Raw genomic sequence first — 26,235 nt, forward strand, 5'->3', positions numbered from 1 at the left:
ATCGGGTCTTTGAGATTTGGACTGAATACCGTGAGGTATAACTGCACGCAGGACTAATAGAAAACTGAAGCTACAAGTGGAATGCTGCAATGTTATTTCTTTGAGATAAAAGCGGATCTGAGGGGAATGAGCGACTTTGTTGAAATTCCCGTTAAAAGCAACCGTTTTGCTTCACTAAGTATTACAAGAACAGTTTGAACATAAGAACTGGGAGCAGGAGTTGGCCATAAGTCCCTTCTAGCCTGCTCTGACATTCAATAGGATCAGGGCTGATCTTCAACCTCAACTCCAGTTTCCCCCCATATCACTTAATTCCACTAGAATCCAAAAATCAATTTATCTCAGCCTTAAATATACTCAAGACTGAGCACACACAGCCATTTAGGGTAAAGAATTCCAAAGATTCACAACCCTCTGACTGAAGAAATTCCTCCTCATCTCAGCCCTAATTGTCCATCCCCTTATCCTGAGAATATGCCCCCTAGTCCTACACTCTCCAGCCAGGGAAGCAACCTCTCAGCATCTACCCTGTCAAGGTCCCTCAGAATCGGAGAGCCATTAAATGTTTGCATGTAAAATATGTCGTGGGTTATACAATTAATAAAGGTTTCTTTGCAATCCCAAGACTATTTCGATAATTACATTTAAATTATTCTAGAGCAAAATATTTTTTTAATTCATTCACAGGATGTGACCATTGCCGGCAAGACAGGCATTCAATGCCCATTGCCAACGTATTTTCCAAGGTAGCAAGCCAGATACTGTCATTCTATGTGACACTGGGTCCCTAAAAAAGAAAGATAGAGTCATGCATATATAGTAATATACAGTTCTAACCCATAAACATTATATCTGGATATCTGTATGTGTATGCATACATGAAATGTAGAAATTAGTAGCTATTGATACTAAATAGAGACAGAGAAAGATTTATAGATTATTATCTACTAAAAATATATATATCTGTTTCTCTGTTTGTGCGTGTAATTATAATATTTAGATATTGCTAGACCAATGAAGTCAATGGCCACAATGTTTACGGGGAAGCGGAGAGGGTGTGGGGGATGTACACAGAACAAAGAACCCGGTTAGACCGGGGACGAGGAGGTCTTTCTGAATTAAACAGCAGGTCCACATTATAGTTTTTTCTCCCGTTTGTCGCCTTGTTACCGGTCAAGTAGACATCCTGGCAGAAGGCCGGGTGTGAAAACCAGCGGCAGGAGGTCACAGCCATGGACACTTGGCATCAGCCCCCGGCAATCTGGAGTGGGGAAGGTCAGTGATCTGGACCTGGGTGTTGGGGGTTAAAGAGAACATCGCGGGAGTGGGGACAGTCGGTGATATGTGCTTGAGGGTTAGAGAGACGGCAAAGCGGGAGGAGTAGGTCGGTAATCGGTGCTCGTGGGGTGGCGGTGGTTTGATGGGAGGGGTCGCCATCCGCTGGAGGGAGAAAGCTGCCATCGGGGCCGGAGAGGGGGGAAGGGTCGCCGATCGCGGCAGGTGGAGAGAGAGGTGGCAAACGGCAGAGGGAATGCTGATCGCTTCTTTGTGGGACCAGCGAGAGTCCTGGTCCTGCTGGCCCACAGGAAGTGCTGAAAGAGGCCATTACATTATGGAGCCGGCAGCTCCCGCCTCACTTTCACTGCTGGGATTCCCCACCCCTGTGAACCTCCACCAGCATCAGAAAACGTTAAATCCCTCTCCCAATTGCATTGTAGAAGCCCGATTTAAATATTTTAATTAAGTGTCCCAGCCCTCTACTGCCCGGGGTGTCACAAAACCCAGCACCAAACAGCAATGGTCGCCTTTTTTTCTTTTTTATGTACCCCGCTCGCACCCACCCCCCCACACTGCCCCGCCCCCCACCTTGCACCACAGACAACCTCCCGCCCGTCGTGGGGGGGTTAACATCGAGGCCAATGGAACTGAATATCGGGCAGAGCGCCTGACAGGCCAAAGAATGTAGGCTGACTTTTTTTAAATCCCCATCCAGCGAATTGCTACCCCCATAATATATAAACTGAAAAAAAAGGAATATGTATGTTCGGTTATATTTCAATTAAAAACAAACATGTTTTTCCACCATTCTGAGAGACGCTTGCAAAAGCTCCAACACAGGCATCACATCCTCAGCATAGCGGAGAAAATGAGAAGTAGCGAACCCCGCCTCCGACAAACGGCACTGTTGCCTTTTACACCACCCCTGAACAACACAGCTTCACAGAAGCTGCACACTGATGGTGGAATGGAAGCTGATATCAGTTATGCAGAATTGAAGTTCTCGCAAACTTCTCGACAGCAACAACTTCCAGCACCTCCGTCCAGCAATGCAGGTACAGGAGCCGTTTCTTCAGTAAATAGCAACATAGCTTTAGGGTAACCAGGCAGTTACTGTTGTCGCTCTGTGGCATTGTGCTGACAGGTACGTCCCATTTTAATTACCACCTTTGAAATTTGTGTCTGTTTAACTCTTAGATACTTGAACGCTTTGGAGTTGCATCGAAGACATACAGTCCACAGGGGTCCAGGCACGAAGCCTGATCTGTTCAGGGTTTGCTGGTCTGGACACGGTCCTGACAGCCGCATATTAAGGATCTGAGGACTCTCATTTTAGCGGGGACGGTTAACGGGGGATTCAAGCTGCAGATTGCCATCCAGTTACTCTGTCCAGAAACAGTGGGCAAGAGGTTCTAATGGGAGCTGTATTGGACGGGATTCCCGTCCATGCTTAAATATCGTTTGAACTGGCCGGCTCCAACATGAACAATGAGAGCTCGGGCCAGTGACCAGAAACGTGACGGATATCAGTAAAACAATGTTTAGACTTTTTTGAGCTGTGCCTAAATGTTTTTTCTTCTGAAGGAGGGACTGGGGTGGGGAGTATATTGGAAAAATCATGGATTGTTCTATAAGCAAATGCATTTATATGTATTGTAACTCAATCTGGCAATCTCTCTATGTATATATATGTGTGTGTATATACATGTATATAGTAACTCAATGTGGCACACTCTCTCCCTCAACATATATATCTGTATGTGTGTGGGTATGTGTGTGAGATTGTGTGTGGGTATGTTTGTGTGTGTGGGTATGTGTGTGTGTGTGTGTGTGGGGGGGTATGTGTGTGTATGTGTAATACAATCTGCACTACATTTCAAGCAGTGTAAATTCTCAGTGAGCCAAAGTTCACTGCTGTCTCTAGGCAGCCTACCATGGCGGTTTTTCAATTCTGCACTGCCAGGAACAGCAGCAGGAGATTTTGATGAATGGAGTAGACCATTTTTTGTTGAACTTCATGTTTTTGAATTTTATTTATGTACAGAACCAAGCTATTGCGGGCATTAGTATTTCCGTTATTTTCTAAAGTAACTTCCTGATTTGATTACATGTTCACCGTTCACAACAGCTGTTTCCTGTGCATCCGGAGACCAAAGGGAAGTTGCAATATTTTTACTGCAAAGTTGTTTTTATACCAAATGTTTATTTCACAACTGGTTCGTAAAAAGCATATATTTTCCCATAAGATTTAGAAGTATTGCTGCCCCATTATTATCCAGTAAATGCACTGTCCGAAATGGTACTGAAAAATACTGGTTACAAGGTGAAGCATACAGGATAGAAAAATGAACTCAACAATTAAGCAGGTGCCATAGACAGATGGAAAGGTGTACTACATAGGTGAGAAGATGAAGTGGAGATGAGAGAACCTGAAATGACAAGTGAGGAAGAAAATGCTACAGATGAAGTAAACCGATCAGAAGGCAAACTGGACAGAAAGAATGATCCAGACAGGAGGAACAGTGAAATAGACAGCTGACTCGGCGACCCAGACAGAAAACACAGTGACCTAGGTCGATGACATGGTGCATTAGACAGATGACACAGTGACTAGTCTTGGGACAGCATAACCTAGCCAGGTTAAGTGTAGAACTAGACAAGTGATACAGTGACCTAGACAGGTTACACAGAGAACTAGACAGGGGATATGGTAACCGGGACAGGTGAGACTGTGACGTAGGCCTGACACAGTGATTAGATAGGTACCACAGTGATGCAGACTGGTGACACAGTTAAATCTACAAGTGACACAGTGAACGAGAACTGTGATAAATTTACCTAGACAGCTGACACAATGACGTCGACAGGAGCCACTGTGAACTTGACAGATGACATAGTGACTAGGTCCTGTGACACAGTGACATAGGTAAATGACACATTGACCCACACAGGCGTCTCAGTGAACTAGACAAGTGACACAGTGGACTACACCTCTGATACTGTATCCTAGGCAGGTGACACTGTGACCTAGACCAGTGGCACAGTAAGCTAGACACGTGAACATTAACGTAGACAGGTGATCCAATAACCTAAACAAGTGACACAGTAACATAGACAGGTGACAAAGTGATCTAGACCAGTGACACAGTAACCTAGACACGTGACACAGTAACCTAAACAAGTGACACAGTAACATAGACAGGTGACAAAGTGACCTAGCCCAGTGACACAGTAAGCTAGGCACGTGACATGGTAACCTAAACACGTGTCAAATTAACCTACACAGGTGACAAAGTGACCTACACAGATGACAGCATGACCGGGACCTGTGATACAGTGACGTAAACCTGTGACACCGTGAGTTAGACAGGTGACAGAGTGAACTTGACCTATGACACAGCGACTTAGAGAGGTGAGACTGTGAAAGACACAGGTGACAAGGTGACCTATATCTGTGACGTTGTGAAATAGACCTGTGACACAGTAACTTAGACAATTGATACAGTGAAATAGACAGGTGGCACAGTGACCTCGACAGGTGTCAAACTGACCTAGACCAGTGCCACAGTGACCCAGACAGTGGGAATTTTTAATTAGTTAGGTGAATGGTGAAGGATTCAGGTGAGACAATGAGCGAGATGATTGAAAGATGAAATATTATGGTAATACGTTACGCAGGCAGGTGAGACGATGAAAGATGTGAGAGATTAACAAATCAGGTGGGTCGGTGAACGAGGTCGAGGAAATAATACCGATTCAGGTAACACGGTGACCTGGACAGGTTTGACAATGAAAGAACCATTTGATTGTGCGGCGCACACAGATGAGAAGGTGATTTATACATGTGACAAGATGAACTTGGTGGGAGATAACGTTAGATTGAAAAGTGAGAAGGTGGATTAAAGAAGTGCGAAAGCACACAAAACGGAATAGTTGGTGAACTAGATTAACTAAGAGTGTGAACTTTGACTGGTGAGTAGGTGAACTAAACATCTGAGACAATACAGCAGGTGATCACGAAGATGATTGTAGCATATTCATTCAGCACGTCGGTACATCGCCAACTCTCATGCTCTCTGCGCTCGTCATGCTGAAGGTCAGGATATTCTGGGGCCTGAGGTCAACTGTAACGGTGAGAGAGCCAATTGCTTCTGCTTATTATTTTATCATTTCCAGACCATCAAGCCACAGGTTGCAAGTATCGTGGAAATGCTGTGTGCAGTCCATACTTGTCACGTGCCCTTAATGACGGCTCGGAGGTCAACTTTCTGACCTGAATATTGGTGACGTAGCCACATCTCCGAATATGGTGGTTGCAGCAGTGATGCGATTGGAACACTGGATCAATTTGGGCCTGGTCTGCATGCGAGACAGTTCATATCTCTGATGTATCCAGGATAATTGGATTGATGCGCGTTTTATAAAGGACAAGCTTTGTTGGAAGCAAGGAATACGATGACCAAAATTTGTTGTCCACGTTCAGCTTTACCGAGCGCCTTCGGGCAATTCTGTATCGTAGTTCAGGAAAGATTGAACATGACTCCTGGCTCAGAGATCCTAGATTTGTAAACCGCTTCACGCAAGCCACAGTTTTACCTGCATTCTCCAGATTAGACGGATGCGAGAGAAAGCTGCTGAGTGAATGGATCAGTGTCTTTTTTCATTTAACTGGTATGCCTCAGGGGCCAATTATAAAGTCAACTACATAAGTCAAACGCTTAACTAGACAACTGAGAATGTGGACTAGTCAGTTAAGAAGCTGGACTACACAAGTGATAAGATTAAATAGGCATGTGAAAAAGATGAATAAACAAGTGAAAGGTGAAAGAGGCAAGTCAAAACATGAAATAAGCAGGTGAGCTGCTGAACCAATAGTAGAGTTTGTGAACTGTTGTGGTAAGAAGATTAACCAAACGGGTAATAGAGGAATTATCAGGTGAGATGGTTAAGAAATTAAGTGCGATAGTGAACAGGGCAGTTGAGAAGGTGAATGTTAGCGTTGCGTTTATAGCGAAAAGTTGGCAGCCCGGAGATCATGAATTGAAATATCACCAGGATAATCTGTTTAAACTCAATTTGATCAAGCTGGTAATTTGAGCAATAGGTGCAAAACGAGTTTGCTTCCATATTGTCGTAAAAATGCATCACAAAATGTGTAGTAGACGTTGGAGAAGCAGGCCGATACATGTCAGATATTGAACTATGTAAGTGAGAATGGAATTGGAGAGGCCGGAACCTGAGCAAAACAAGTGAGAAAGTGAATTACATAGTTAGGCAGTAGAAATAGATAAATGAGGAGGTGAGCTACTTAACAATTGAGAATATGAGATACACAGATGAGAAGATTGAAGTATACAAGCCAAAAGTTACATGGAAAGGAGACGTAGATAAGTGAGCAGGTGAACTGTTTAGCTGATGAGGTGTGCCATAAAAGTTCAGAAGGTGAAATAGACAAGCGAGAATATGAACGAGACAGATGAGAAAGTGAGTGGCCAGGACAGAAGGTGAACTGCAGAGGGGGAAAGTTGAAGTTCACAGATGAGAAAGTGAAATGGAAAGGTGAGCAGGTGAAACAGACAATGAAGAAGGTGAGCTGTACTGATTAGAAGGTGAAATAGAGATCTCTGAAGGTCAACTAATACAAGAGAGAAGATAACCTAGGCAGAGATGAACTGGTCAAGTGACAATGCTCTTTGGCAGATGAGAAACTGAACTAGACGAATGAAGTTGTGAAGTTGAAAGGTATGAAGATAAGCAGATGTGCACAGCTTGGAAGGAGAACCAGACAAGGGAGAGCATGAAATTTACAGTTTTCGAATTGAAATAGAAAGGTAAGATGGTGAACTACGAAGGGGAGAAAATGACCGAGGCAGTTAAGAAGGTTAAGCAAAGAGAAGAGATGTGTACTACACTGGGTGGGGTGGGTTAAAACCACCACAAATCTACTGCTGCCCAGTCGTATAGCGTGAACCTAGGAACATAGGAAGGATTTTGGAATATAGGACAATAATCGGCCTCTTGAGTCTTTGCGCGAGTCAATTGCATCATGTATGATCTGTATCTTAACTCCATCAATCCGTATTGGTTCTGTAACGCTTAATACTATTGCCTAACTAAAATCTGTTGACCTTAGCTTTGAAATTTGCAACTAAATTAGCCTCAAAATCTTTTTGGGGCAGGGAGTTCCAGATGTGCACTACTCTTTGTGTGCCGATGTCCTTTCTGACATCACTCCTGAACGGCCTCGCTCTAATTGTAAGGTTAGGCCCCTTTGTACTGTATTATTCCACCAGAGGACATTGATTCTCTCTATCTGCCCTATGAAGTACTTTACTGATCTTAAAAAGCACAATTAGTCCATCCATTAATCTCCTTTAATCAAGGGAATACAAGGATAGTTTGTGCAATCTGTCCTCATAATGTAACACTTTAAGCCCCGGGAGAATTCCAGTGAGTCTGCACACCACCCTCACCAAGTCTAATACATCCTTCCTGAGGTGCTGTGCCCAGAGCTGAATGCGATACTCCAGATGGGGTCTCACCAGAGCTCTGCACAGCTGTAACATAACTTCCATCCCTTTGTATTCCAGCCCTCCTGAGATAAAGGCCAACACTCCATTAAATTATTTTTTGGTACCTGCCACTATGTTTTAGTGAATTCTGTACTTCGACCCTTGAATCTAGCTGCTCTTCCACAGATCATAGCTTCTCGCCATTTGGTAAATTCTCTGATCCCTCTTTCTTCAACCTAATGTGGTTGACTTCACACTTTCTCACGTTAATCTCCATCTGCCGCAGTTTTTCTCACTCACTTATCCTAACAATTTCCCTTTGCAACGTTCTGCTCCTATCTACATTATTTCCAGCGCCACCTTACTTAGCATCGTCGACAAGCTTAGGTATACTGCTCTCTATTACTTCATCCAAGACATTTATAAAAATAATGTAAACATGCACCTCAGTACAGATACCTGAGGGCACCACATGGCTCATCTTGCCAATTTAAGGAAATATCCATTATCCCCAATCTCTGTCACACACCACCGAACTTATTCAAGCCTATAGATTGCCTCCAATTCCATGCACTCTAATTTTTGTTAACAATCTATTAAGGAAAACCTTGTCGAATGCCTTCTGGAAGTATATATTCATAACCTCCATAGACAGTCCCTTATCTACAACGTCAATTAGCGCCTCAAATAATTCAGCTAGCTTCGTTAGACATGACTTACCGTTTACAAATCCAAATGTTCAGTCACTCTGTCCCTAATAACAGATTCTAGATACTTCCCCATAGCGGAATTTAGAGTCATGGCCTTATATTTTCCGAGTTTCTTTCTTTTACCCTTCTTAAATTTTGGAGTGACATTGGCAAATTTCCAAAGCAAGTGCGCGCTTCCTGAATGAGAGTCTTTTGGAAGATCTGACTAACGCACCAGCAATTCTCAACCTACTACTTACAAGTCATGGGCTGGAAAACATTGGGTCCTGGAAGTTTGTCTATCCTTAATCTCCTTAATTTCTCCATCAACATTTTTTAAACTTATATTGAATCTATTTAGTTCTTCCCCTTGATTTATTGTTGGATTTCCTTGCATCTCTGGTATTTTATCCTCATCCTGCACTGCGAAGACCAATACAGATTCATTATTTAGTAAGTCTGCCATTTCCTGAATTGCAATTAGAATATTACCTGCAGCTATCAATCATAGAAACAGCCCAATATTCAATCCAATGAATTCAGATTTACACGCAAATGGCACATTGAAAATGTTACGAACAAATGATTTAGGAGCAGGAGAAGGTCACTCGGTGCCTCAATAACATTTCACCCCCTTGCTTATCAAGAATCTATCTACCACTGCCTTAAAAATATTCAAATACTCTGCTTCCACCGCCCTCTGAGAAAGAGAGTTCCAAAGACGCTCGAACTGCGGTGAGAAAAATAATTCTGCTCAACTCTGTTCCCTATATCTGGCTGGGAATTTTAAAATCCAACAATGATGTAAAATGTACGGGTGTATAATACGTGGTGTATCCAATATCACCACTTCTTTAAACTGAACAAATGTAAAATTAGCCCTCAGTGTTTTTCTTTCTAATGAGAGCAAGCCCAGAATCCCCAGTACTCCCGAAAACATAAACACTTCACAGGCAACAACTTTAACAGTCTATCATAAAATGGTTAACAAACCTTTCCTGATTACCATTCAATATTCTTAAAATTATAAATTCATTGCTCTGTACCTTCCTTATACAGATGTTACGTGATGCACATCACCAACAAATTAAATTTGTTGCAAATGATTTCAGTTACTCTTGAATGTATCGCAAACTCCTCTGATTTCACTGATCAGCCCAGAGCCACATATATTCCATTCTTTTGTTTCATTTCCGTTAATTCGCCAAACAATTTCTCATTGCAGATACCAAGAAATCTGTCGTCTGGAAGGCGCTGGCAATAGTCCTCCTGGTCACCTGTTGCGTTCTAATTGCTACACTTGTTTCGCAAGTAATAACTGGTCAGTAAAATTAATTTGATTATTTTCCTCTTAATAACTTCATTTTATCTCATCCTGGTTCACGTTTGAGACACAACAGGCAGGAATAATTTTTAATGCTTTCTTCGTCCTATCAAAATAGTCCTAGGAAAGGTACAGCACAGGTTATATAGAGATTAAAGCACCGCCACACCGACCCATCAAACACAATCAGGGATGTTGCAGCACAGGTAATATAGAACATAAGAACATAAGAAATAAGAGCAGAAGTAGGCCAATTGGCCCCTCGAGCTTGCTCCACAATTCACTAAGTTCATGGTTCATCATCGACTTCAACTCGACTTTCCCACCCGATCTCCATATCCCTTGATTCCCCTAGACTCCAAAAATCTATTTATCTCAGCCTTGAATATACTCAAAGACTCAGCATGCTCAACACTCTGGGGCAGAGAATTCCAAAGATTCACAAACATCTGATTGAAGAAATTCCTCCTCATCTCAGTCTTAAATGGCCTAACCCTTATCTTGAGTCTAGGCCCCGTCGTTTTAGATACACCAGCCAACTGAAACAACCTCCCAGCATCTACCCTGTCATTCCAATTCAGAATCGTTTATGTTTCAATGAGATCACTTCTCATTCTTCTAAACCCCGGAGAGTATAATCCCATTCTGCACAATATCTCATCATAGGACAGCCCACTCATCCCCGCAATCAATCTAGTGCGCCTTCATTGCACCGCCTCCAAGGCAAGTATATCCTTCCTTAGATAAGGAGACCAAAACTGTACACATTACTCCAGGTGTGATCGCACCAAGGCCCCTTGCAATAAAGGCCAAGATGACATTTGCCTTCCTTATTGCTTGCTGTACCTGTATGCTAGCGTTCAGTGCTTCTTGCACGAGGACACCCAAATCTCTCTGAACACCAACATTTGAAAGTTTCTCACCATTTAAAATATTCTGTTTTGCTATTCTTCCTACCAAAGTGAATAACCTCACATTTTCCTACACTATAATCTATCTGCCAGCTTACTGCCCACTCACATAGTCTATGTATATACCTTTGCAGACTCTTTGTGTTCTTTTCTCTGCTTACTAACTTTGTATCATCAGCAAACTTGGATACATTACAGTTGTTCCCTTCATCGAGGTCATTAATATAGATTGTCTATAGCTGAGTCCACAACACTGATCCTTGCGGCACCCCACTAGTTACAGCCTGCCAACCTGAAATAGTTCCGTTTATCCCTACTCTCTGTTTTCTATCCGTTACTCAATCCTCTATCCATGCTACTATATTGCCCCCAAGCCCATGAGCCCTAATCTTGTGTAATAACTTTTTATGTGGCATCTTATCGAATGTCTTTTAAAATCCAAATATACTAGATTCAGTGTTTCCCCTTTAACTACCCTGCTAGTTACATCCTCAAAAACTCTAATAAATTTGTCAGACACGATTTCCCTTTCATAAAACCATGTTGACTCTGCCTAATCATGTTACGATATTCTAAGTGCCCTGATACCACTTCCTTAACAATGGATTCCAGCATTTTCCCGACGACTGACGTCAGGCTAACTGGCCTGCAGTTCTCTGTTTTCTCTCTCCCTCCTTACTTGAATAGCGGTGTTGAATTTGTGACCTTCCAATCTGCTGGGATCATTCCAGAATCTAGGGACTTTTGGAATATCAAAACCAATGCAACCACCATCTCTTCAGCCACTTCTTTTAGAAGCCTAGGATGTAGGCCATCAGGTCCAGCAGATTTGCCGGCTTTTAGTCCCTTTAGCTTCTCTAGTACCTTTTCTCTAATTATATTGATTACATTAAGTTCCTCACCCTCATTTGACCCTTGATTCCCCACCATTTTTGGTACGCTTTTTGTGTCTTCTACTGTGAAGACAGATACAAGATATTTATTAACGTTTCTGCCATTACCTTATTCTCCATAATCATTTCTTCTGTCTCAGCCTCTAAGGGTCCAACGTTTACCTTTGCTGCTCTCTTCCGTTTACATACTTGTTGAAGCTCTCACAATCTGCTTTTATATTTCTTAGTAGTTTTCTCTCATATTCTATTTTTGTCCCTTTTTTTATTTTTTGTTGAATCTTTGCTTCTTTCTGAAATTCTCCTAATCCTCAGGCTTACCGTTATTCTTTGCAACATTATAAGCTTCTTCTTTCAATCTAATGCTATTCTTAACTTCTTTAATTAGCTAAGGTTGGCTCACTTTTCCCGTAGAGTTTTTGTTTCACCATGGAATATATTTTTATTGAGAATTATGAAATATTTGTTTAAACAGTAGCCACTGCTTATCTACTACCATACCTTTTAATCTATTTTTCCAATCTACCTTAACGAACACGCCCCTCATACCTATGTAATTGGCGTTATTTTAGTTTAAGAGTCTAGTTTCGGACTTAGACATGTCACTCTCAAATTTAACGTGAAATTCTATCATATTATGATCACTCTGCCCCAGACGATCCTTTACTTTGAGATTGCTAATTTACCCTGTCTCATTACCCGATAAAAGATCTAAATAACCTGTTCACTGGTTGGTTCCATGAAATATTGCTTGAGGAAACTGTCCCGAATGCATTCCATGAACTTGTCCTCCAGACGACCTTTGCCAATTTGATTTGTCGAGAATATATGAATTTTAAAGTCCCACAAGATTATTGAACTACCTTTGTTGCAAGCTCCTACTATTTCTTGATTAATATACTGTCCAACTTTTCATCTACTGTTAGGGGGCTATATACTACTCCTGCCAGTGTTTTCTGCCCCTCGCTATTCCATATCTCCATTCATACTGATTCTACTTCCTGATCTCCCGAGCTGAGATCCTTTCTTGCTACTGTCCTTACGTCATCCTTTATGATCAGGTCTAATCCCGCTCCTTTTCAATTTTGTCTGTCCTTTTGAAAGGTCAAGTACCCTGGAACATTTATTTCCCAAACTTGACCACCTTGCAACCATGTCACTGTAATGGCTAATAGATTAATCCCATCTATCTCTTTTTGTGCCACGAGTTCGTCTACCTTGTTGTGAATGCTTCGTGCATTTAGTCAAAGGACCTTTAATTTACATTTTTAACACGTTTCCCTTCTTTGAGCTGATTCTCTGTTGCACTGCTACCTTTAAACTTTCTGTCCCTTCCTGTTACACTCTGCTTAATTTTTATCCAAATCTTTACACTGCTATATTGCCTTGCTGTTTCTCATTAGCGTTCTTAATGTAGCTTCACCTGACCCCTCCCTATCACCCACCCCCTATTTTTTTAGTTTAATGCCCTCTCTTCAGCCCTCATGATTCGATTCGCCAGGACGCTTTCCCAGCCCTGTTTAAGTGGAGCCCATCCCGACGGAACAGCTCCCTCTTTCCCCAGTCATGGTGCCAGTGCCCCATGAATTTTCACCTCGTTTCCCACACCACTCTTTGAGCCACGCATTTAGCTCTCTGATCTGCTTGACCCTATGCCAATTTGCACGTGGCTCAGGTAGTAATCTAGAGATTATTACCATTGCGGCTATGCTGATTAATTTAGACCCTAGCTCCTCAAACTCCCTCAGCCGAACCTCATTATTAGTTCTCCCTATGCCGTTGGTTCCTACATGGACCACAACAACTGGATCCTCCCCCTCGCACTCTAAGTTCTTCTCCAGCCATGAGGAGATATCCTTAACCATGGCACCAGGCAGGCAACAAAGCCTTCGGGACTCTCTTTCGCGGTTGCAGAGAACAGTATCTATCCCCACGACTATACTGCTCCCTACTCCTACCACATTCCTTCCATATCCCCCCACTTGGATGCCCTCTGTAAGGGAGTGCCGTGGTCAGTATGCCCATCCTTCCTGCAGTCATTTTTCGCATTCATAGAGGTATAAAGTACCTCATACCTTTTGCCAAGGTCGGGGACTGAGTCTCCTCCATCACAAGATCTTGACTCGCAATCAGAGAGTAAAGCTGCTCCGCACTGTCACGTCAATATTTCTCAGGTTTGTAGAACACGGGTTAGATAGTGAGTAAAACCTCGTGTGAACAGTCGCCTATGGCAGGTACATCAAAAGTTATATCGAGAATAAAGCTCCTAATAAGCTGGACCCTCAAATACTCCCGGGGCAAGTACAGCACGGGTTAGATACAGTTTAACGCTCTCCATACACTGTCCCATCAAACATCCCAACAGCGCACTTGAGTTGCAAACGCTCCCAGTGGAGCACATTCCAGATTCATTCACATGAGATTTAATGTGGAATAAATTTCCTCAACAATCTCTGTAAATTATGATGTTTTTCCATGCGCATTACAGTATCCCATAAAGCAGGTTGGATGCAACGTAAAGACTAAATGTCCGTTGTCCCCACAATACTTTCCAACTGTATTGCTATTGCATTATTGATATTCATAAACAACTATCAATATTTGTGATTTTATATAATTTTCAAAAGATTTCAGAAGCAGTGAAGCAATATATCTTAGAAACAAAGAAACATAGAAGATAGGAGCAGGAGTAGGCCATTTGGCCCCTCGAGCCTGCGATATCCATGATGTCCTCAGCATCGCGAATGCTCAAGTATGTATCGATTCGCAGCTCCAGTGCCGCAATGCAGTCTGTCAGTAGCTGCAGCTGGATACACTTCCAGCACACATGATCGTCAGGGGCACAGGAAGTGTCCCTCATTTCCTACATAGTGCAGGAGGAGCATGCCACGGGGCCGAGCTGTGCTGACAGGATTTACCCTTCAATTAATTTCAGCCGTGATTGATAGTTTGTCTTAATTTATCAGATTAATTGATGTTGTAAAAGTTTCACGTATTTTAAGGATATTTTCTTCGCATGGAAAATGATGAGCAACTTACGACCCTGGAGAAACTGCATCGTAATGTTACACATCTCCAGGAAAAATACATGGAAATCTGGAGAAGATTTTGTGATCAATTGGTCGCTCCTGGTATGTATAATAAAGATTAACATTTCAGGAATATATCCATCCGTCCAACTGTTAACATAGCCACCCACTCATCCATGTCACAACCAATTAATTCTGAGATCCATTTGTACACATCTATATCTATCTATCTAGCTATCTCGCTATCTATGTAGCTATAGATCGATCTATCAGGTAAACTGGCTACAGCAGATTGGCCGCCAGCCCCTTATTGAGGTGCAATGAAGGACAATCGTGTGGCCGATCATCTGCCATCAGTTTTGCGGACATGCCAAATTTGAGTTTTAAACCATATGTATCCATATTCTATCTCTAATTATCATGTTTTCTATCCAGTGTCACATTTATATCTCCATCCATGCACCCAGTTATTTATTAGTCTCTCTGTTATCTTTCTAGCTGACCATCTATTTAACTATCTATCCATCGATCTACATAATACATTTATTTCTGTATTTCTACTGAATTATGTGAACAATCCCTTTTGTCTTTCAGAGTGCGATGCTGTAATGTGTTCAAACGAATGGAAGTTTTTTAATGGAAGTTGTTACTTTTTTTCAACTGTTAAACGGAATTGGATTTCAAGTGCGAACTATTGCATTGGGAATGAATCCCATCTTGTGGTGATCACTAGTAAACATGAAGAGGTGAGATTTCATACTAGTGTCAAAATCTAAACTCGATATCAATTTAATAAGAGCAAAGAGTATGGGGATGAAATTTCCAACCTGCACTCGTCCATCAGTGATTTTTGCTCCCATTAAATACATGGAAATAGAATGTTGTGCAGTCGAGCAAAGAAGTGTTTTTAAGGCGTGTTCGATCTACACCATAGAGTCCCTTGGCATGTTTTTATTCGTTCATGGGGTGAGGGCATCTCTGGCATGGCCAGCATTTATTGCCCATCCCTAATTGCCCTTGAGAAGGTGGTGGTGAGCTGCTTTCTTGAACCGCTGCATTCCCTGTAGTGATGGTACTCCTACAATGCTGTTAGAGAGGGATTCCCAGGCTTTTGAAACATCGACGATTAATGAACGGCGATAAAGTGCCAAGTCAGGATGGTGTGTGATTTGGAGGGGTAGTTGGAGGTGACCATGTTCCCAGGTGCCTGCTGCCCTTGTCTGTCTATCTCGCGGATTTGTGAGGTGCTGCCGAAGAAGCCTTGGCGATTTTATGCAGTGCATCTTCTAGATGGTACACAGTGCAGCCACGGTGCGTTGCAAGTGTCGGGAGTAAATGTTTAAGGTGGTTTATAGGGTGCCAAGCAAGTGGGCTGCTTTGTTCTGGATTGTGTCGAGCTTCTTGAGTGTTGTTGGAGCAAGTGAAGAGCATTCCAGCAAACTCCTAACCTGTGCCTTGTAGATGGTGGAAAGGCTGTGCTGAGTCAGGAGGTGAGATTCCTGTCCCAGAATACCCAGCATTTGACCTGCTCTTGTAGCCACAATATTAACGTGGCTGGTCCAGTTATGTTTCTCAAAATGCTGACAACCCAGGATGTTGATGGTGCAGGATTCGGTGATGGTAATGCCATTCAATGACTAGCGGTGGTGGTTAGACTCTGTTGTGGGAGAAATTCATTGACTGGTAATTGTGTGGCGGGATTGTTACTTGCCACTTATCAGCCAATGCCTGGATGTTGTCCAGGTTTTGCTGCATTCGGGCATGGACTGTATCATTATCTGAGGAATTGCAAATGGAACTGAACACTGTCCAATCATCAGTGAACATCCACACGTCTGCCCTTATGATGGAGAGAAGGTCATTAATGAAGCAGCTGAATTTGTTTGTGCCTTAAACACTGCACTTAGGATCTACAGCAGCGTTGTCCTGGGGCTGTGATCATTGGCACACAGTCACAGTCACACACACCCTCGCAGTCTCACACAGACATACAAAGACAGAGGTGCACAGTCACCAACACACACATGCACATGGTTAGAAACAATGTCACAGACAAAACCCACATAGACACAGACACAGACACACACACACTCGCACACATACAGAAGAATCTCAGACACAGACAGGCACAGAGACACATGGCTGAATGTAAGCAGCCCCACTGCGTTGGAGTCTGGTTAGGAATGAAAATTTAAAAATCTGAAACCCCACCACATCCTGCCTCCAACCTACTCACTTCTGTTTTTATCAGAGGCAGGACAAGCGGTGGGAGTCAAGCCCCTCTGAGGAGACGGGTACACAATTCAAATATATTAATGAGGTTGCCAACCTGTTTTAACCTACTTTGCAGGTTTTATAAGTGGCTGGCCGGGTTTCCCAGGCCTCGTTAAACCAAGCAGCTGAAGCAGGTGTAGAGAGTTTAGGCCAGTTATGTGCCTTTACAGCACTGCTTGTGGGCCAAGCAGAGCCGGAGTGCTTCCCCGGAGCCCAGGCTGCCCCACCATCAGACCCCCCCATAAAATACACACGAGACCAGACACCCTGGAATCGAATACCCTCAGCGATCGAACTCCACCCACCCAGATCCTCGCTGCCCCTGCGGCCTGCGACAGTGTCCTTTACGCCCGAGTGCAAGCCAATTAGGTCAATCAGGCTGACCTCCTGGTGGGGCACGTGTCAAATACAAAAATCTCACGCTGTGGAGATAATACGCAACAGCATGCTGGGAAACCCGGTCTTACGGATTTCCCGACCGATTCTCTGCCCCCGCGATATGTAACCCACCCCAGTTCATGTCCAGGTTATAGAGACATGCCCAGACGCAGGCAAACAGAGGCACTCACGCACACATACATACAGTCACAGACAATAGTGCAAGTGTCAAGCCCGGAATGACAGATGCAAGTAAAGTGTACAGCAATGTTCATATTCAACTACAAAGCATGTAACAATTTTCACTTGATATTCAATGGCACAACCTTTACCGAATCCCCCACCTTCAATATCTTAGTATCACCATTGACCAGAAACTCTACTGAACAAGCCATATAGATGCCGTGGCGAATAGAGCAGGACATAAAGAAGGTATTCTGTGGCGAGTGGCTCACCTCCTAACTCCCCAAGCCTGCTTACAAAGTACAAGGCACAAATCATGAATGTGTTGTGATTATCTCCACTCTCCGGGATGGGTGTAGCTCGAACAATGCTCCTAAAGTTCGAAACTATCCAGGTAAAAGTAGCCCATTGAGCAGCACCACATCCATTGGATTATAGATTAACTCCCTCCTCCTCCACCAGCCCACCGTGCCTGCAGTGTGTGCACTATCCACAGGAGGCACTGCAGCAGGTCACCAATGTATCTTCAGAAGCATCTCCTGAACCCAGGACCTCTACCACCTAGAAGGACCGGGGCAGCAGGCGCATGGGAGCACCATCAGCTCTAATCCTCCCTTTAAGTTACATGCCATTCTGAACTGGACATATTTCGATATTCCTTCATTGTCTTGGACGAAATCCTGGAACTTCCTATCTAACAGAATTGTAGGAGCATCTTTACCGCAAGAACCACAGCAGTTCAAAAAGGCAGCTAACCAGCACCTTCTCAAGGAATCTAGCATTGGACAATAAATGTCAGCCTGTCCAGCAAAGCCCTCATCCTGAGAATAAGCAAATAAAAACAATCACACACACACACACACACACACACACACACATACACACATACAGAAACATACAGAGACGAACACAGATACACACACACTCACTCACACAGTCGCAAACACTCACATGCTGGTTTTCTAACAAATGAAGGGGTTTGCAGTCGGCTATTATCTGATAAAGAGGCCATTCGGATGTGAAGTCTATCTGTCACAGTCTCTTTTTCTGTCTCCTTCGCTATCTCTGTCTATCTCTGTGTTGCTGCCTTTCTTTTTTCTTCTACTTTAGCAAACTTTTTTCGAATTTTCAGCATTGGAACTTACATCCCTTGTTCCTATTACCTTACTGCCCTATACATTTTTTCTACCTCCGCTCCATGAAGCCGCATTGCATTTAAATCCAGTTTCCTCACCACCTTCAATCTATGCTCATTGTCCACAAGATCTAAATCCGTCAATTCCTCAGCTCTCTCCACCTTTTAGTTGCCACCCTTGGTTTAGTGGTATCACACGCATGGGTTCAAATCCCGCGCCATTGACTTGAGCAGCTAATCCAGGCTGGCTATTCTGGGCCCCACTGAAGAAGAGCTGCACTGTCAGAGGTGACGTATTTCGGACAGAATGTTAAACCGAGGATTGTCTGCCCTCTCAGGTGGACTATGTTGAAGAAAAAAAGGATAATTTCTGTTTAATATTTATCCTTCAAACGACATCAATAAACTAGATTATCTGGTCACTATCTAATTACGAATATAAATTCGCTTAAGAATAAAACCACCACGGGAAAAGTGGTCCAATCGTAGCTAACAAGAGATGTTAAAGATAGTATTGGATTCAAGGAAGAGGCTTATAATGTTGCCAAAACGAATATCAGGCTAAGGATTGGGAGGATGTTAGAATTCAGCAAATGATGATCAGGAAATTGATGAAGAGAGGGAAAAGAGAATACGAGAGTAAAGAAGCAAGAGACATAAAACAGATTGTAGTAGGTTCTATAGGCATGTAAAAAGCAATAGATTTGCTGAAGTAAATGTGGATCCTTTACAGGCAGAGACAGGATAAATAATGAAGGAAAATAACGAAATGGCATATTCATTAAACAAGTACTTTGTATCTATCATCATGGAGCAGGACACAGCAAATATTCCAGAAATAATGAGGAACCAAGGGCCTAGTTAGAATGAGCAACGTAAAGAAATTAGTATCAGTAAAGAAATAGTACTGGAGAAATGAATGGGCCTAAATGTCAACAAATCCTCTGGACCTGATGACCGACATCGGTGGCATTTAAAAGAGTTGGCTACAGAGAAAGTGGAGGCATTGGTTTCGATCTTCCAAAATTCCATAGATTCTGCAAGGGCTCCCGTGGATTGTAAGGTACCAATTGTAATCACACTATTTAAGAAAAGAGGGTGAGAGAAAATGGGGAACTAGAAATCAGTTAGACTGACATCAGTAGGCTGAAAATGCTGGATTATATTAATAATGATGTGGTAACAGGGCACATAGAAAATAATAATAGGATTGGCAGAGGTAACACGGATTTATGAAAGGGAAATCGTGTTTGACCAATCTGTTAGAGATTTTTGAGGTTGTAACTGGCAGAATAGATAAGGGGGAACCAGTAGATGTGGTGTATTTGGATTTTCAGAAGTCATTCATAAGGTGCCACACATGTGGTTGTTAAACAAAATTAGGGCTAATGAGATTCAAAGTAATATACTAGCATGGATTGAGGATTTGTCAACGGACAGAAAACAGAGATTACGAATGAAAGGTTAATTTTTTGGTTGGCAGTCTGTAAATGTTGGTGTACAGCAAGCATCAGTTCTTGGGCCTCAGCTATTAACAATGTGTATCAATATCTTAGATGAGAGGACCGAGTGCAATGTATCCAAGCTCGCTTCAGATACAATGCTAGGTCCATATGTAAGTGGTGAGGATGATGCAAAGTGGCAACAAAGAGATACAGAGAGGTTAAGTAATTGGGAAGAACATGACAGAAGGAATATAAGTTGTGTACATATAAAGTTATCCACTTTGGTCGGAAAATAGAAAATCAGAATTTGTTTTAAATGGTGGGAGATTGGAAATGATGGTATTCCGAGGGACCTGGGTGCCCTTGTGCATTAATCACCGATAATTAACATGTTGGTACAGCGAGCAAGTTGGAAAGCAAATGGTATATTTGCCTTTATTAGAAATCATTGGAGCATAAGAGTAAAAAAGTCTTCCTGCAATTATATAAGGCCTTAGTTAAACGACACCTGGAGTACTTTGTGCAATTTTGAAAGAAAAAGAAAGAATTTATACAGCGCCTTTCACGACCACCGGACGTCCCAAAGTGTTTTACAGCCAATTAAGTACTTTTGGAGGTGTAGTCACTGTTGTAATGTAGGAAACGCAGCAGCCAATATGGGCACAGCAAGCTCCCACCAACAGCAATGTGATAATGCCCAGATTGTTTTTATATGTTAATTGGGGGATAAATATTGGTGAGCTCATCGAGGTTAATTCTTGCTCTTCATCGAAATAGTACCATAGGATCGTTTACCTTCACCTGAGAGAGCAGAGGGTTATTGGTTTAACGTCCCATCCGAAATATGGCACCTCTGACAGTTCAGCGCTCCCTCAGTACTGCCCCTCCGACAGTTCAGTGCTCCCTGAGTACTGCCCATCTGACAGATCAGCGCTCCCACAGTACTGCCCCTCCGACAGTTCAGCGCTCCCTCAGTACTGCCCATCTGACAGTTCAGCGCTCCCACAGTACTGCCCCTCCGACAGTTCAGTGCTCCCTCAGTACTGGCCCTCTGACAGTTCAGCGCTCCCTCAGTACTGCCCCTCCGACAGTTCAGCACTCCCTCAGTACTGGCCCTCTGACAGTTCAGCGCTCCCTCAGTACTGCCCCTCCGACAGTTCAGTGCTCCCTGAGTACTGCCCATCCGACAGTTCAGCGCTCCCACAGTACTGCCCCTCCGACAGTTCAGCGCTCCCTCAGTACTGGCCCTCTGACAGTTCAGCGCTCCCTCAGCACTGCCCCTCTGACAGTTCAGCGCTCCCTCAGTACTGTACTGGTGTGTCAGCCTAGATTTGTTGCTTATGTCTCTGGAGTGGGTTCGATGAACCCACAACCTTCTGACTCAGAGGTAAGACTGCTACCAACTGAGTCACAGCTGACAATGTTTTGATCTTCTAACCTAAGGAAGGATATACTTGCCTTAGAGAGAGTGCAACAAAGGTTCATTGCATTCATTCTGGGATTAAGAGAATTGTCCTATGAGGAGAGATTGTTTAAATAGGATTATATTCCCTAGAGATTAGAAGAATGACACGTGATCCCATTGAAACATAAAAATGCTTAAGGGGCTTGAAAAAGTACAAGCTGGGAGGTTGTTTCATTTGCCTGGGGCGTCTAGAACTAGGGGGGTTACAGTCTCAGAATAAGCGTTCGGCAATTTAGGATTGAGTTGAGGAGAAATTGCTTTATTCTAAAGGCTGTGAATCTTTACAATTCTCTACCTCAGAGAGCTATGGATAGTTAGTCATTGAGTATATTCAAGGCAGCGGTCGATAAATATTTTCAAACTCAGGGAGTCAATGTATATGGACGGGAAGGTAGAGTTTAGGTAGAAGATCAGCCACGATCTTATTGAGTGGTAGAGCAGGCTTGAAGGACCGAATATTCTTATACTGAGATCCCGCTGTGCTCAAACTGGCTGCTGTGTTTCCGCTCATTACATCAGTTGCTAAAGTTCTTCATTGGCTGTGAAGCACTTTGGGACGTCCTGAGGTAGTGAAATGCGCTATAAAATGCAAAGCCTTTGTTCCGTTCATTTGTTGTTTCTTTCTTTATATCTGTATTTGTTTCATTCTGTTTTTATATCTCTTCCTTCACAATCAACTTACTTCAAAAAACTGTTTAACGTCACTGCTTATTATGTTGCCTTGTCTCCTTCCTCACTGTTTATAACCAATGAGCAGTGCTACAGAATCAGCGACGGCCCTGCAACCAGGTTTTTACAATTAATAATAGTAACAATAATAATCTTATGAATTGTGTAATATTTTCATTCCATGAAGGATTTTGTTAAGGACAGAGATGATGATCACTGGATTGGGATGACGGATGAGGAAAACGAAGGCACCTGGCAATGGGTGGATGGTACAGGCCAGCTCTCTGAGCCTAAGTGAGTACCGAGAGGTGTGAGTGAATGGACAGGATGCAGAAAAACATTCCAAGGGATCTGGGTGATGCAGTGGCCTCGGGACAGATCGGATTCCTGGAATAAAATCATGTTAGTCTGCACAGCCTGCCTGTACAAGAAACACTATGGAGATCATTTTAACTTACGTCAAAAGCGTAAAATTGTCGGTATCAGACCGCCCGTGAATTCTACATCTCGACCAATTTTCCTTTCCTGTTGCCTTTGACAAGCTGTTACAATTACCCTCTGGGATCAGGTTGTATCCTTAAAAAGCTTTCTAGGGTGAATATTTACTTTTACCGCCAGAATAAAATGGGCTCCGAGGATTGGCCGGTGGTTTTAGTTTCTGTACATTTTTCATTTCAACTGATTTCAATGTTAACCAATAACGGACAGGCTGTAAGGCGGCGGCTGATCTAAGAACGCCCGTTTTCCATCGGGCTAGAAGAAGGGAAATGAACCGCACTGCATGTAGATCCATACGGAATTAGCAACTGCAATTAGAAAGCTTAAATCTTTATCTAATAAGAGATTATTACATTTTGATGTGGGTATATGTTGCCTCATGCTAGGTACCCTGAGATGGTGGAGAACATTCTTTTCCTAATTGTAGCAGTTTGATGCATCTCAGTAGCTTGCTAGGCCAATTTAAAGGACATTTAAGACTCAACCAGCTCAGTGTCGGACTGGAGTCCGATATACACCAGACAGGGTAAGGGCAGCGTGTTTCCTTCCGTAAAGGACAGCAGTGAACCTGTTGAGTTGTTACCACAATCTAACAGCTTTATGTTCACTTTTTCTAATAACAGCCTTTGACTAGCATATATTTTTCTCAGATTTCAAATTCTGAAACTGTCATGGTGGAATCTGAACTCACATTCTCTAGATTATCGATCTATGCCTTTGGATTATTAGTCCAGTCATATAGCTCTCAAATTACCGCACCCTAAAACACCAAAACCACCGTATCCTATAACCTGTACACTATCGTATCATCTAGCTCCTAAACTGCAGTAAATTATAACCTATACACTACCTTACCCTTTAACCGCTAAACGGTCGTAATGTAAAACCCATACACTACCGTAACTTTTAACACTGACACTAGCATACCATATAACTCAGACACTGATGTAACCTATATGCCCTTTAGTACGGTTTCCAATATCCCATACACTATCATAACCTATAATCCATGCACTCTTTACCTTATAACGCATACACTAACGTAGACTATCATACCATAAAAAACCAACAGGGCTGCACCCTATCACCTGAACATTAGCGCATCCGATATTTGCTACACTAGGATACACTATAATTTCTGCATCACCATACCCTATAACCGCTAAACTACCGTCCTCGACAACCCCCTGAACTATCGTTCACTATAACTGCTAAAGCACAGCACACTATAACCGCTACAATATGGCGTCCTATACCCCTACACCACTTTACCATACAACCACGACACTGCCGTACTTTATACCCCTACACCTTTCCATCCTATATCAGTTACACTAACATATCCTATAAGCTCTGTGCTATTTATTCTATAAACCCTACACCACTGTACCTGTAACCACTACACTACCGTTCATTGCAATCCTTACACAATCTTACCTAAAACCATTAAAATACATTACCTTATACCCCTACACTACCGTACCATTTAACTCCTATTTTATCATGCCCTATAACCCCTACACTACCGTACCCAGTAACACATACACTGCCATAATCTATAACTGCCAAAACACATTAGCCTACGTTACCAGACTCAATAACGCCTACACAACTGTACTCTATAACACCTAAAATACCATACAATATAAATACTAAGGTAGATCACCCTATTACCCGTTAGCTACCGTACCCTATAACACCTGCAATACCGTACCCGATAAATAATACACTACCATACCCTATAAAGCCTACACTACTGTACCAAGAGGAAATGGTAGCTTATATTGACTGGCAATTCCCCCTGAGGTTCTACCCATCGTCCACCAGTAATGTTGGTAGAAGTTCGACAGGAACCCCCAGATATGTGGGAATTGCTCGGAGCAGAGCCTGAGTTGCTACCAGCCGGTTTCTGTTACTGTCAAGGGCGCAGTTTTATCCCAGTGACCTTTGGCAGCCTCTGCCCATAGGGCACATCAGACAAGATCCCCTCCTTGCCTGTTAAATGGTCCACTGATATGAGGGGATGAAGGTCCTCCTAGTCTGTCCTGCTCTTCATTTCTTGCCCTAGCTTAGATGGGGCTGCCATCGAAATTCCACGGAACTTATGGCAGCCCAGTAGAAGAACCCCGAGAACATTCACCTCAATGGTTTGCAGTAGAGCTCACGTGGCAACGGTTAGGGTTGGGTCAAGAGTCTGAATCCATTCAGTGCTCAGGAATAACTGAGGCCAAATCCTTCACCGGTTCCTACCCTTTCAAGTCAGCTAACTTCAGACAAGCCAGCATTGAAAAACAGGGCCTTCTGTGACTGTGCAGCTTATTAGTGCCTAACCCCACGAGCCACCTCGAGCTCAGAATGACTGGGTTCAGGAGGAGGTAAAATTCTGTAACTAAGGAATGCTGATGACCCGTATTCCAATCGGAAACAACACAATATTAACTTTCATTGAACTAAAAGGATTTTTCCCACTCACACGTATACTGACATTTGTTTGTTCTGTGCAGATTTTGGATAGACAATCAACCGGACAACCACAATCACCAGATTGCCCAATGTCAGGCTGAGAACTGCGCTACTGTCAGTAGTTCGGGCTGGAACGACTATTGCTGCGCCCTGGATTGCAAGTGGATTTGTGAACGAAAATCAGCCGCTTCTGTCGTGTAGCGTTAGTTTTGCGGAATTCGCTGTCATTTGCACAGAAGCAGACAAAGTAAGAAGGGAGGAATTGCCCGACTCGCCTGAGGATTTTTGTACATTTCTGCATTAATCCCGAAACTGCAAGGAATCTACAGCAGGTCTATATTGGGAGCGGAATGTTACTGGAGAGACCCTTCCAGAACATCCTGAGTCAGTCACTTTCTTCCACAGACACCGACTGAAAAACTCCACATTCCCAAGACGCTCTTCTTATGTTATGATTGCACAATCCAAAGCTTCCCTTTTGTTTGCTTATACTAGTTGCTATAAGCTTTCGGGTATATTGAAGCCGATTGGCTCAAAGCAGATCACATCTCCTTATCAGTTGAATATAGGCTGGTTGTGAAAGATTTCAGGAATAATGTTTTAGTTTCCAGAAGTCTACCCAACGCCTTAGATAATGAATACTAATTGACTTCGACTTAATGATGAACGTTTAAAGAAGTGTCTCAGCCTCACTTCATTCATAGATTTAAGTGGTATTGCCATAATAACATAGCAGTGACAGAGTTACAAAAGATCTTTGTTTCATTACATTAAAACCGAGCAGTTTGTATATTCAAGAAGCATAATGTGCAGCGTGCTGTCCAATAAAATATTGATTACTTTCTGCAAACGCATTGTTAGAATATCCTAAAAACCCGCGAATGTTCTTCGGTAAATGGTTCATCTGTCAAATATCAGAGAATATTTAATCTAGATGTTGGTGGATTAATATTGCCAACTGTGAATCTGTGTACTTCATACATTACCTGATGCAGAGAGACACCGACTGAGGGAGATTGAGATAGAAATAACTGAGCACACTGAGTGATAGAGAGAGACAGCAGCAGAGGGTGATTGAAATAGAAATAACTG

General features: G+C 42.8%; 1 protein-coding gene across 1 annotated transcript; it reads left to right on the top strand.

Moving 5' to 3' along the window:
* The first annotated feature begins 1,371 nt into the window (after nucleotides 1-1,371).
* LOC147083105 (C-type lectin domain family 6 member A-like) lies at nucleotides 1,372-25,987 on the top strand. Its single transcript, XM_085980272.1, has 6 exons — nucleotides 1,372-2,333; nucleotides 9,705-9,800; nucleotides 14,607-14,735; nucleotides 15,228-15,379; nucleotides 22,370-22,476; nucleotides 25,185-25,987. Exons 1-6 carry the CDS (start codon nucleotides 2,072-2,074, stop codon nucleotides 25,342-25,344), a joined length of 906 nt encoding a protein of 301 aa, XP_085836398.1. The 5' UTR covers nucleotides 1,372-2,071; the 3' UTR covers nucleotides 25,345-25,987.
* The last annotated feature ends 248 nt before the right edge of the window (nucleotides 25,988-26,235 follow it).

This window comes from Somniosus microcephalus, unplaced genomic scaffold (assembly GCF_052327205.1).
Source record: "Somniosus microcephalus isolate GS21.2 unplaced genomic scaffold, FLI_Smic_1.0 scaffold90, whole genome shotgun sequence".
Lineage (NCBI taxonomy): Eukaryota > Metazoa > Chordata > Chondrichthyes > Squaliformes > Somniosidae > Somniosus > Somniosus microcephalus.

What these genes read in the sequence shown, in the direction of transcription:
- LOC147083105 (XM_085980272.1), top strand. Translation starts at nt 2,072, where the DNA reads ATGTTTTTCCACCATTCTGAGAGACGCTTGCAAAAGCTCCAACACAGG. An exon ending in TGATCAATTGGTCGCTCCTG is followed by an intron (nt 14,736 to 15,227) that starts GTATGTATAATA and finishes TTTGTCTTTCAG; the next exon opens with AGTGCGATGCTGTAATGTGT. An exon ending in GGCCAGCTCTCTGAGCCTAA is followed by an intron (nt 22,477 to 25,184) that starts GTGAGTACCGAG and finishes TGTTCTGTGCAG; the next exon opens with ATTTTGGATAGACAATCAAC.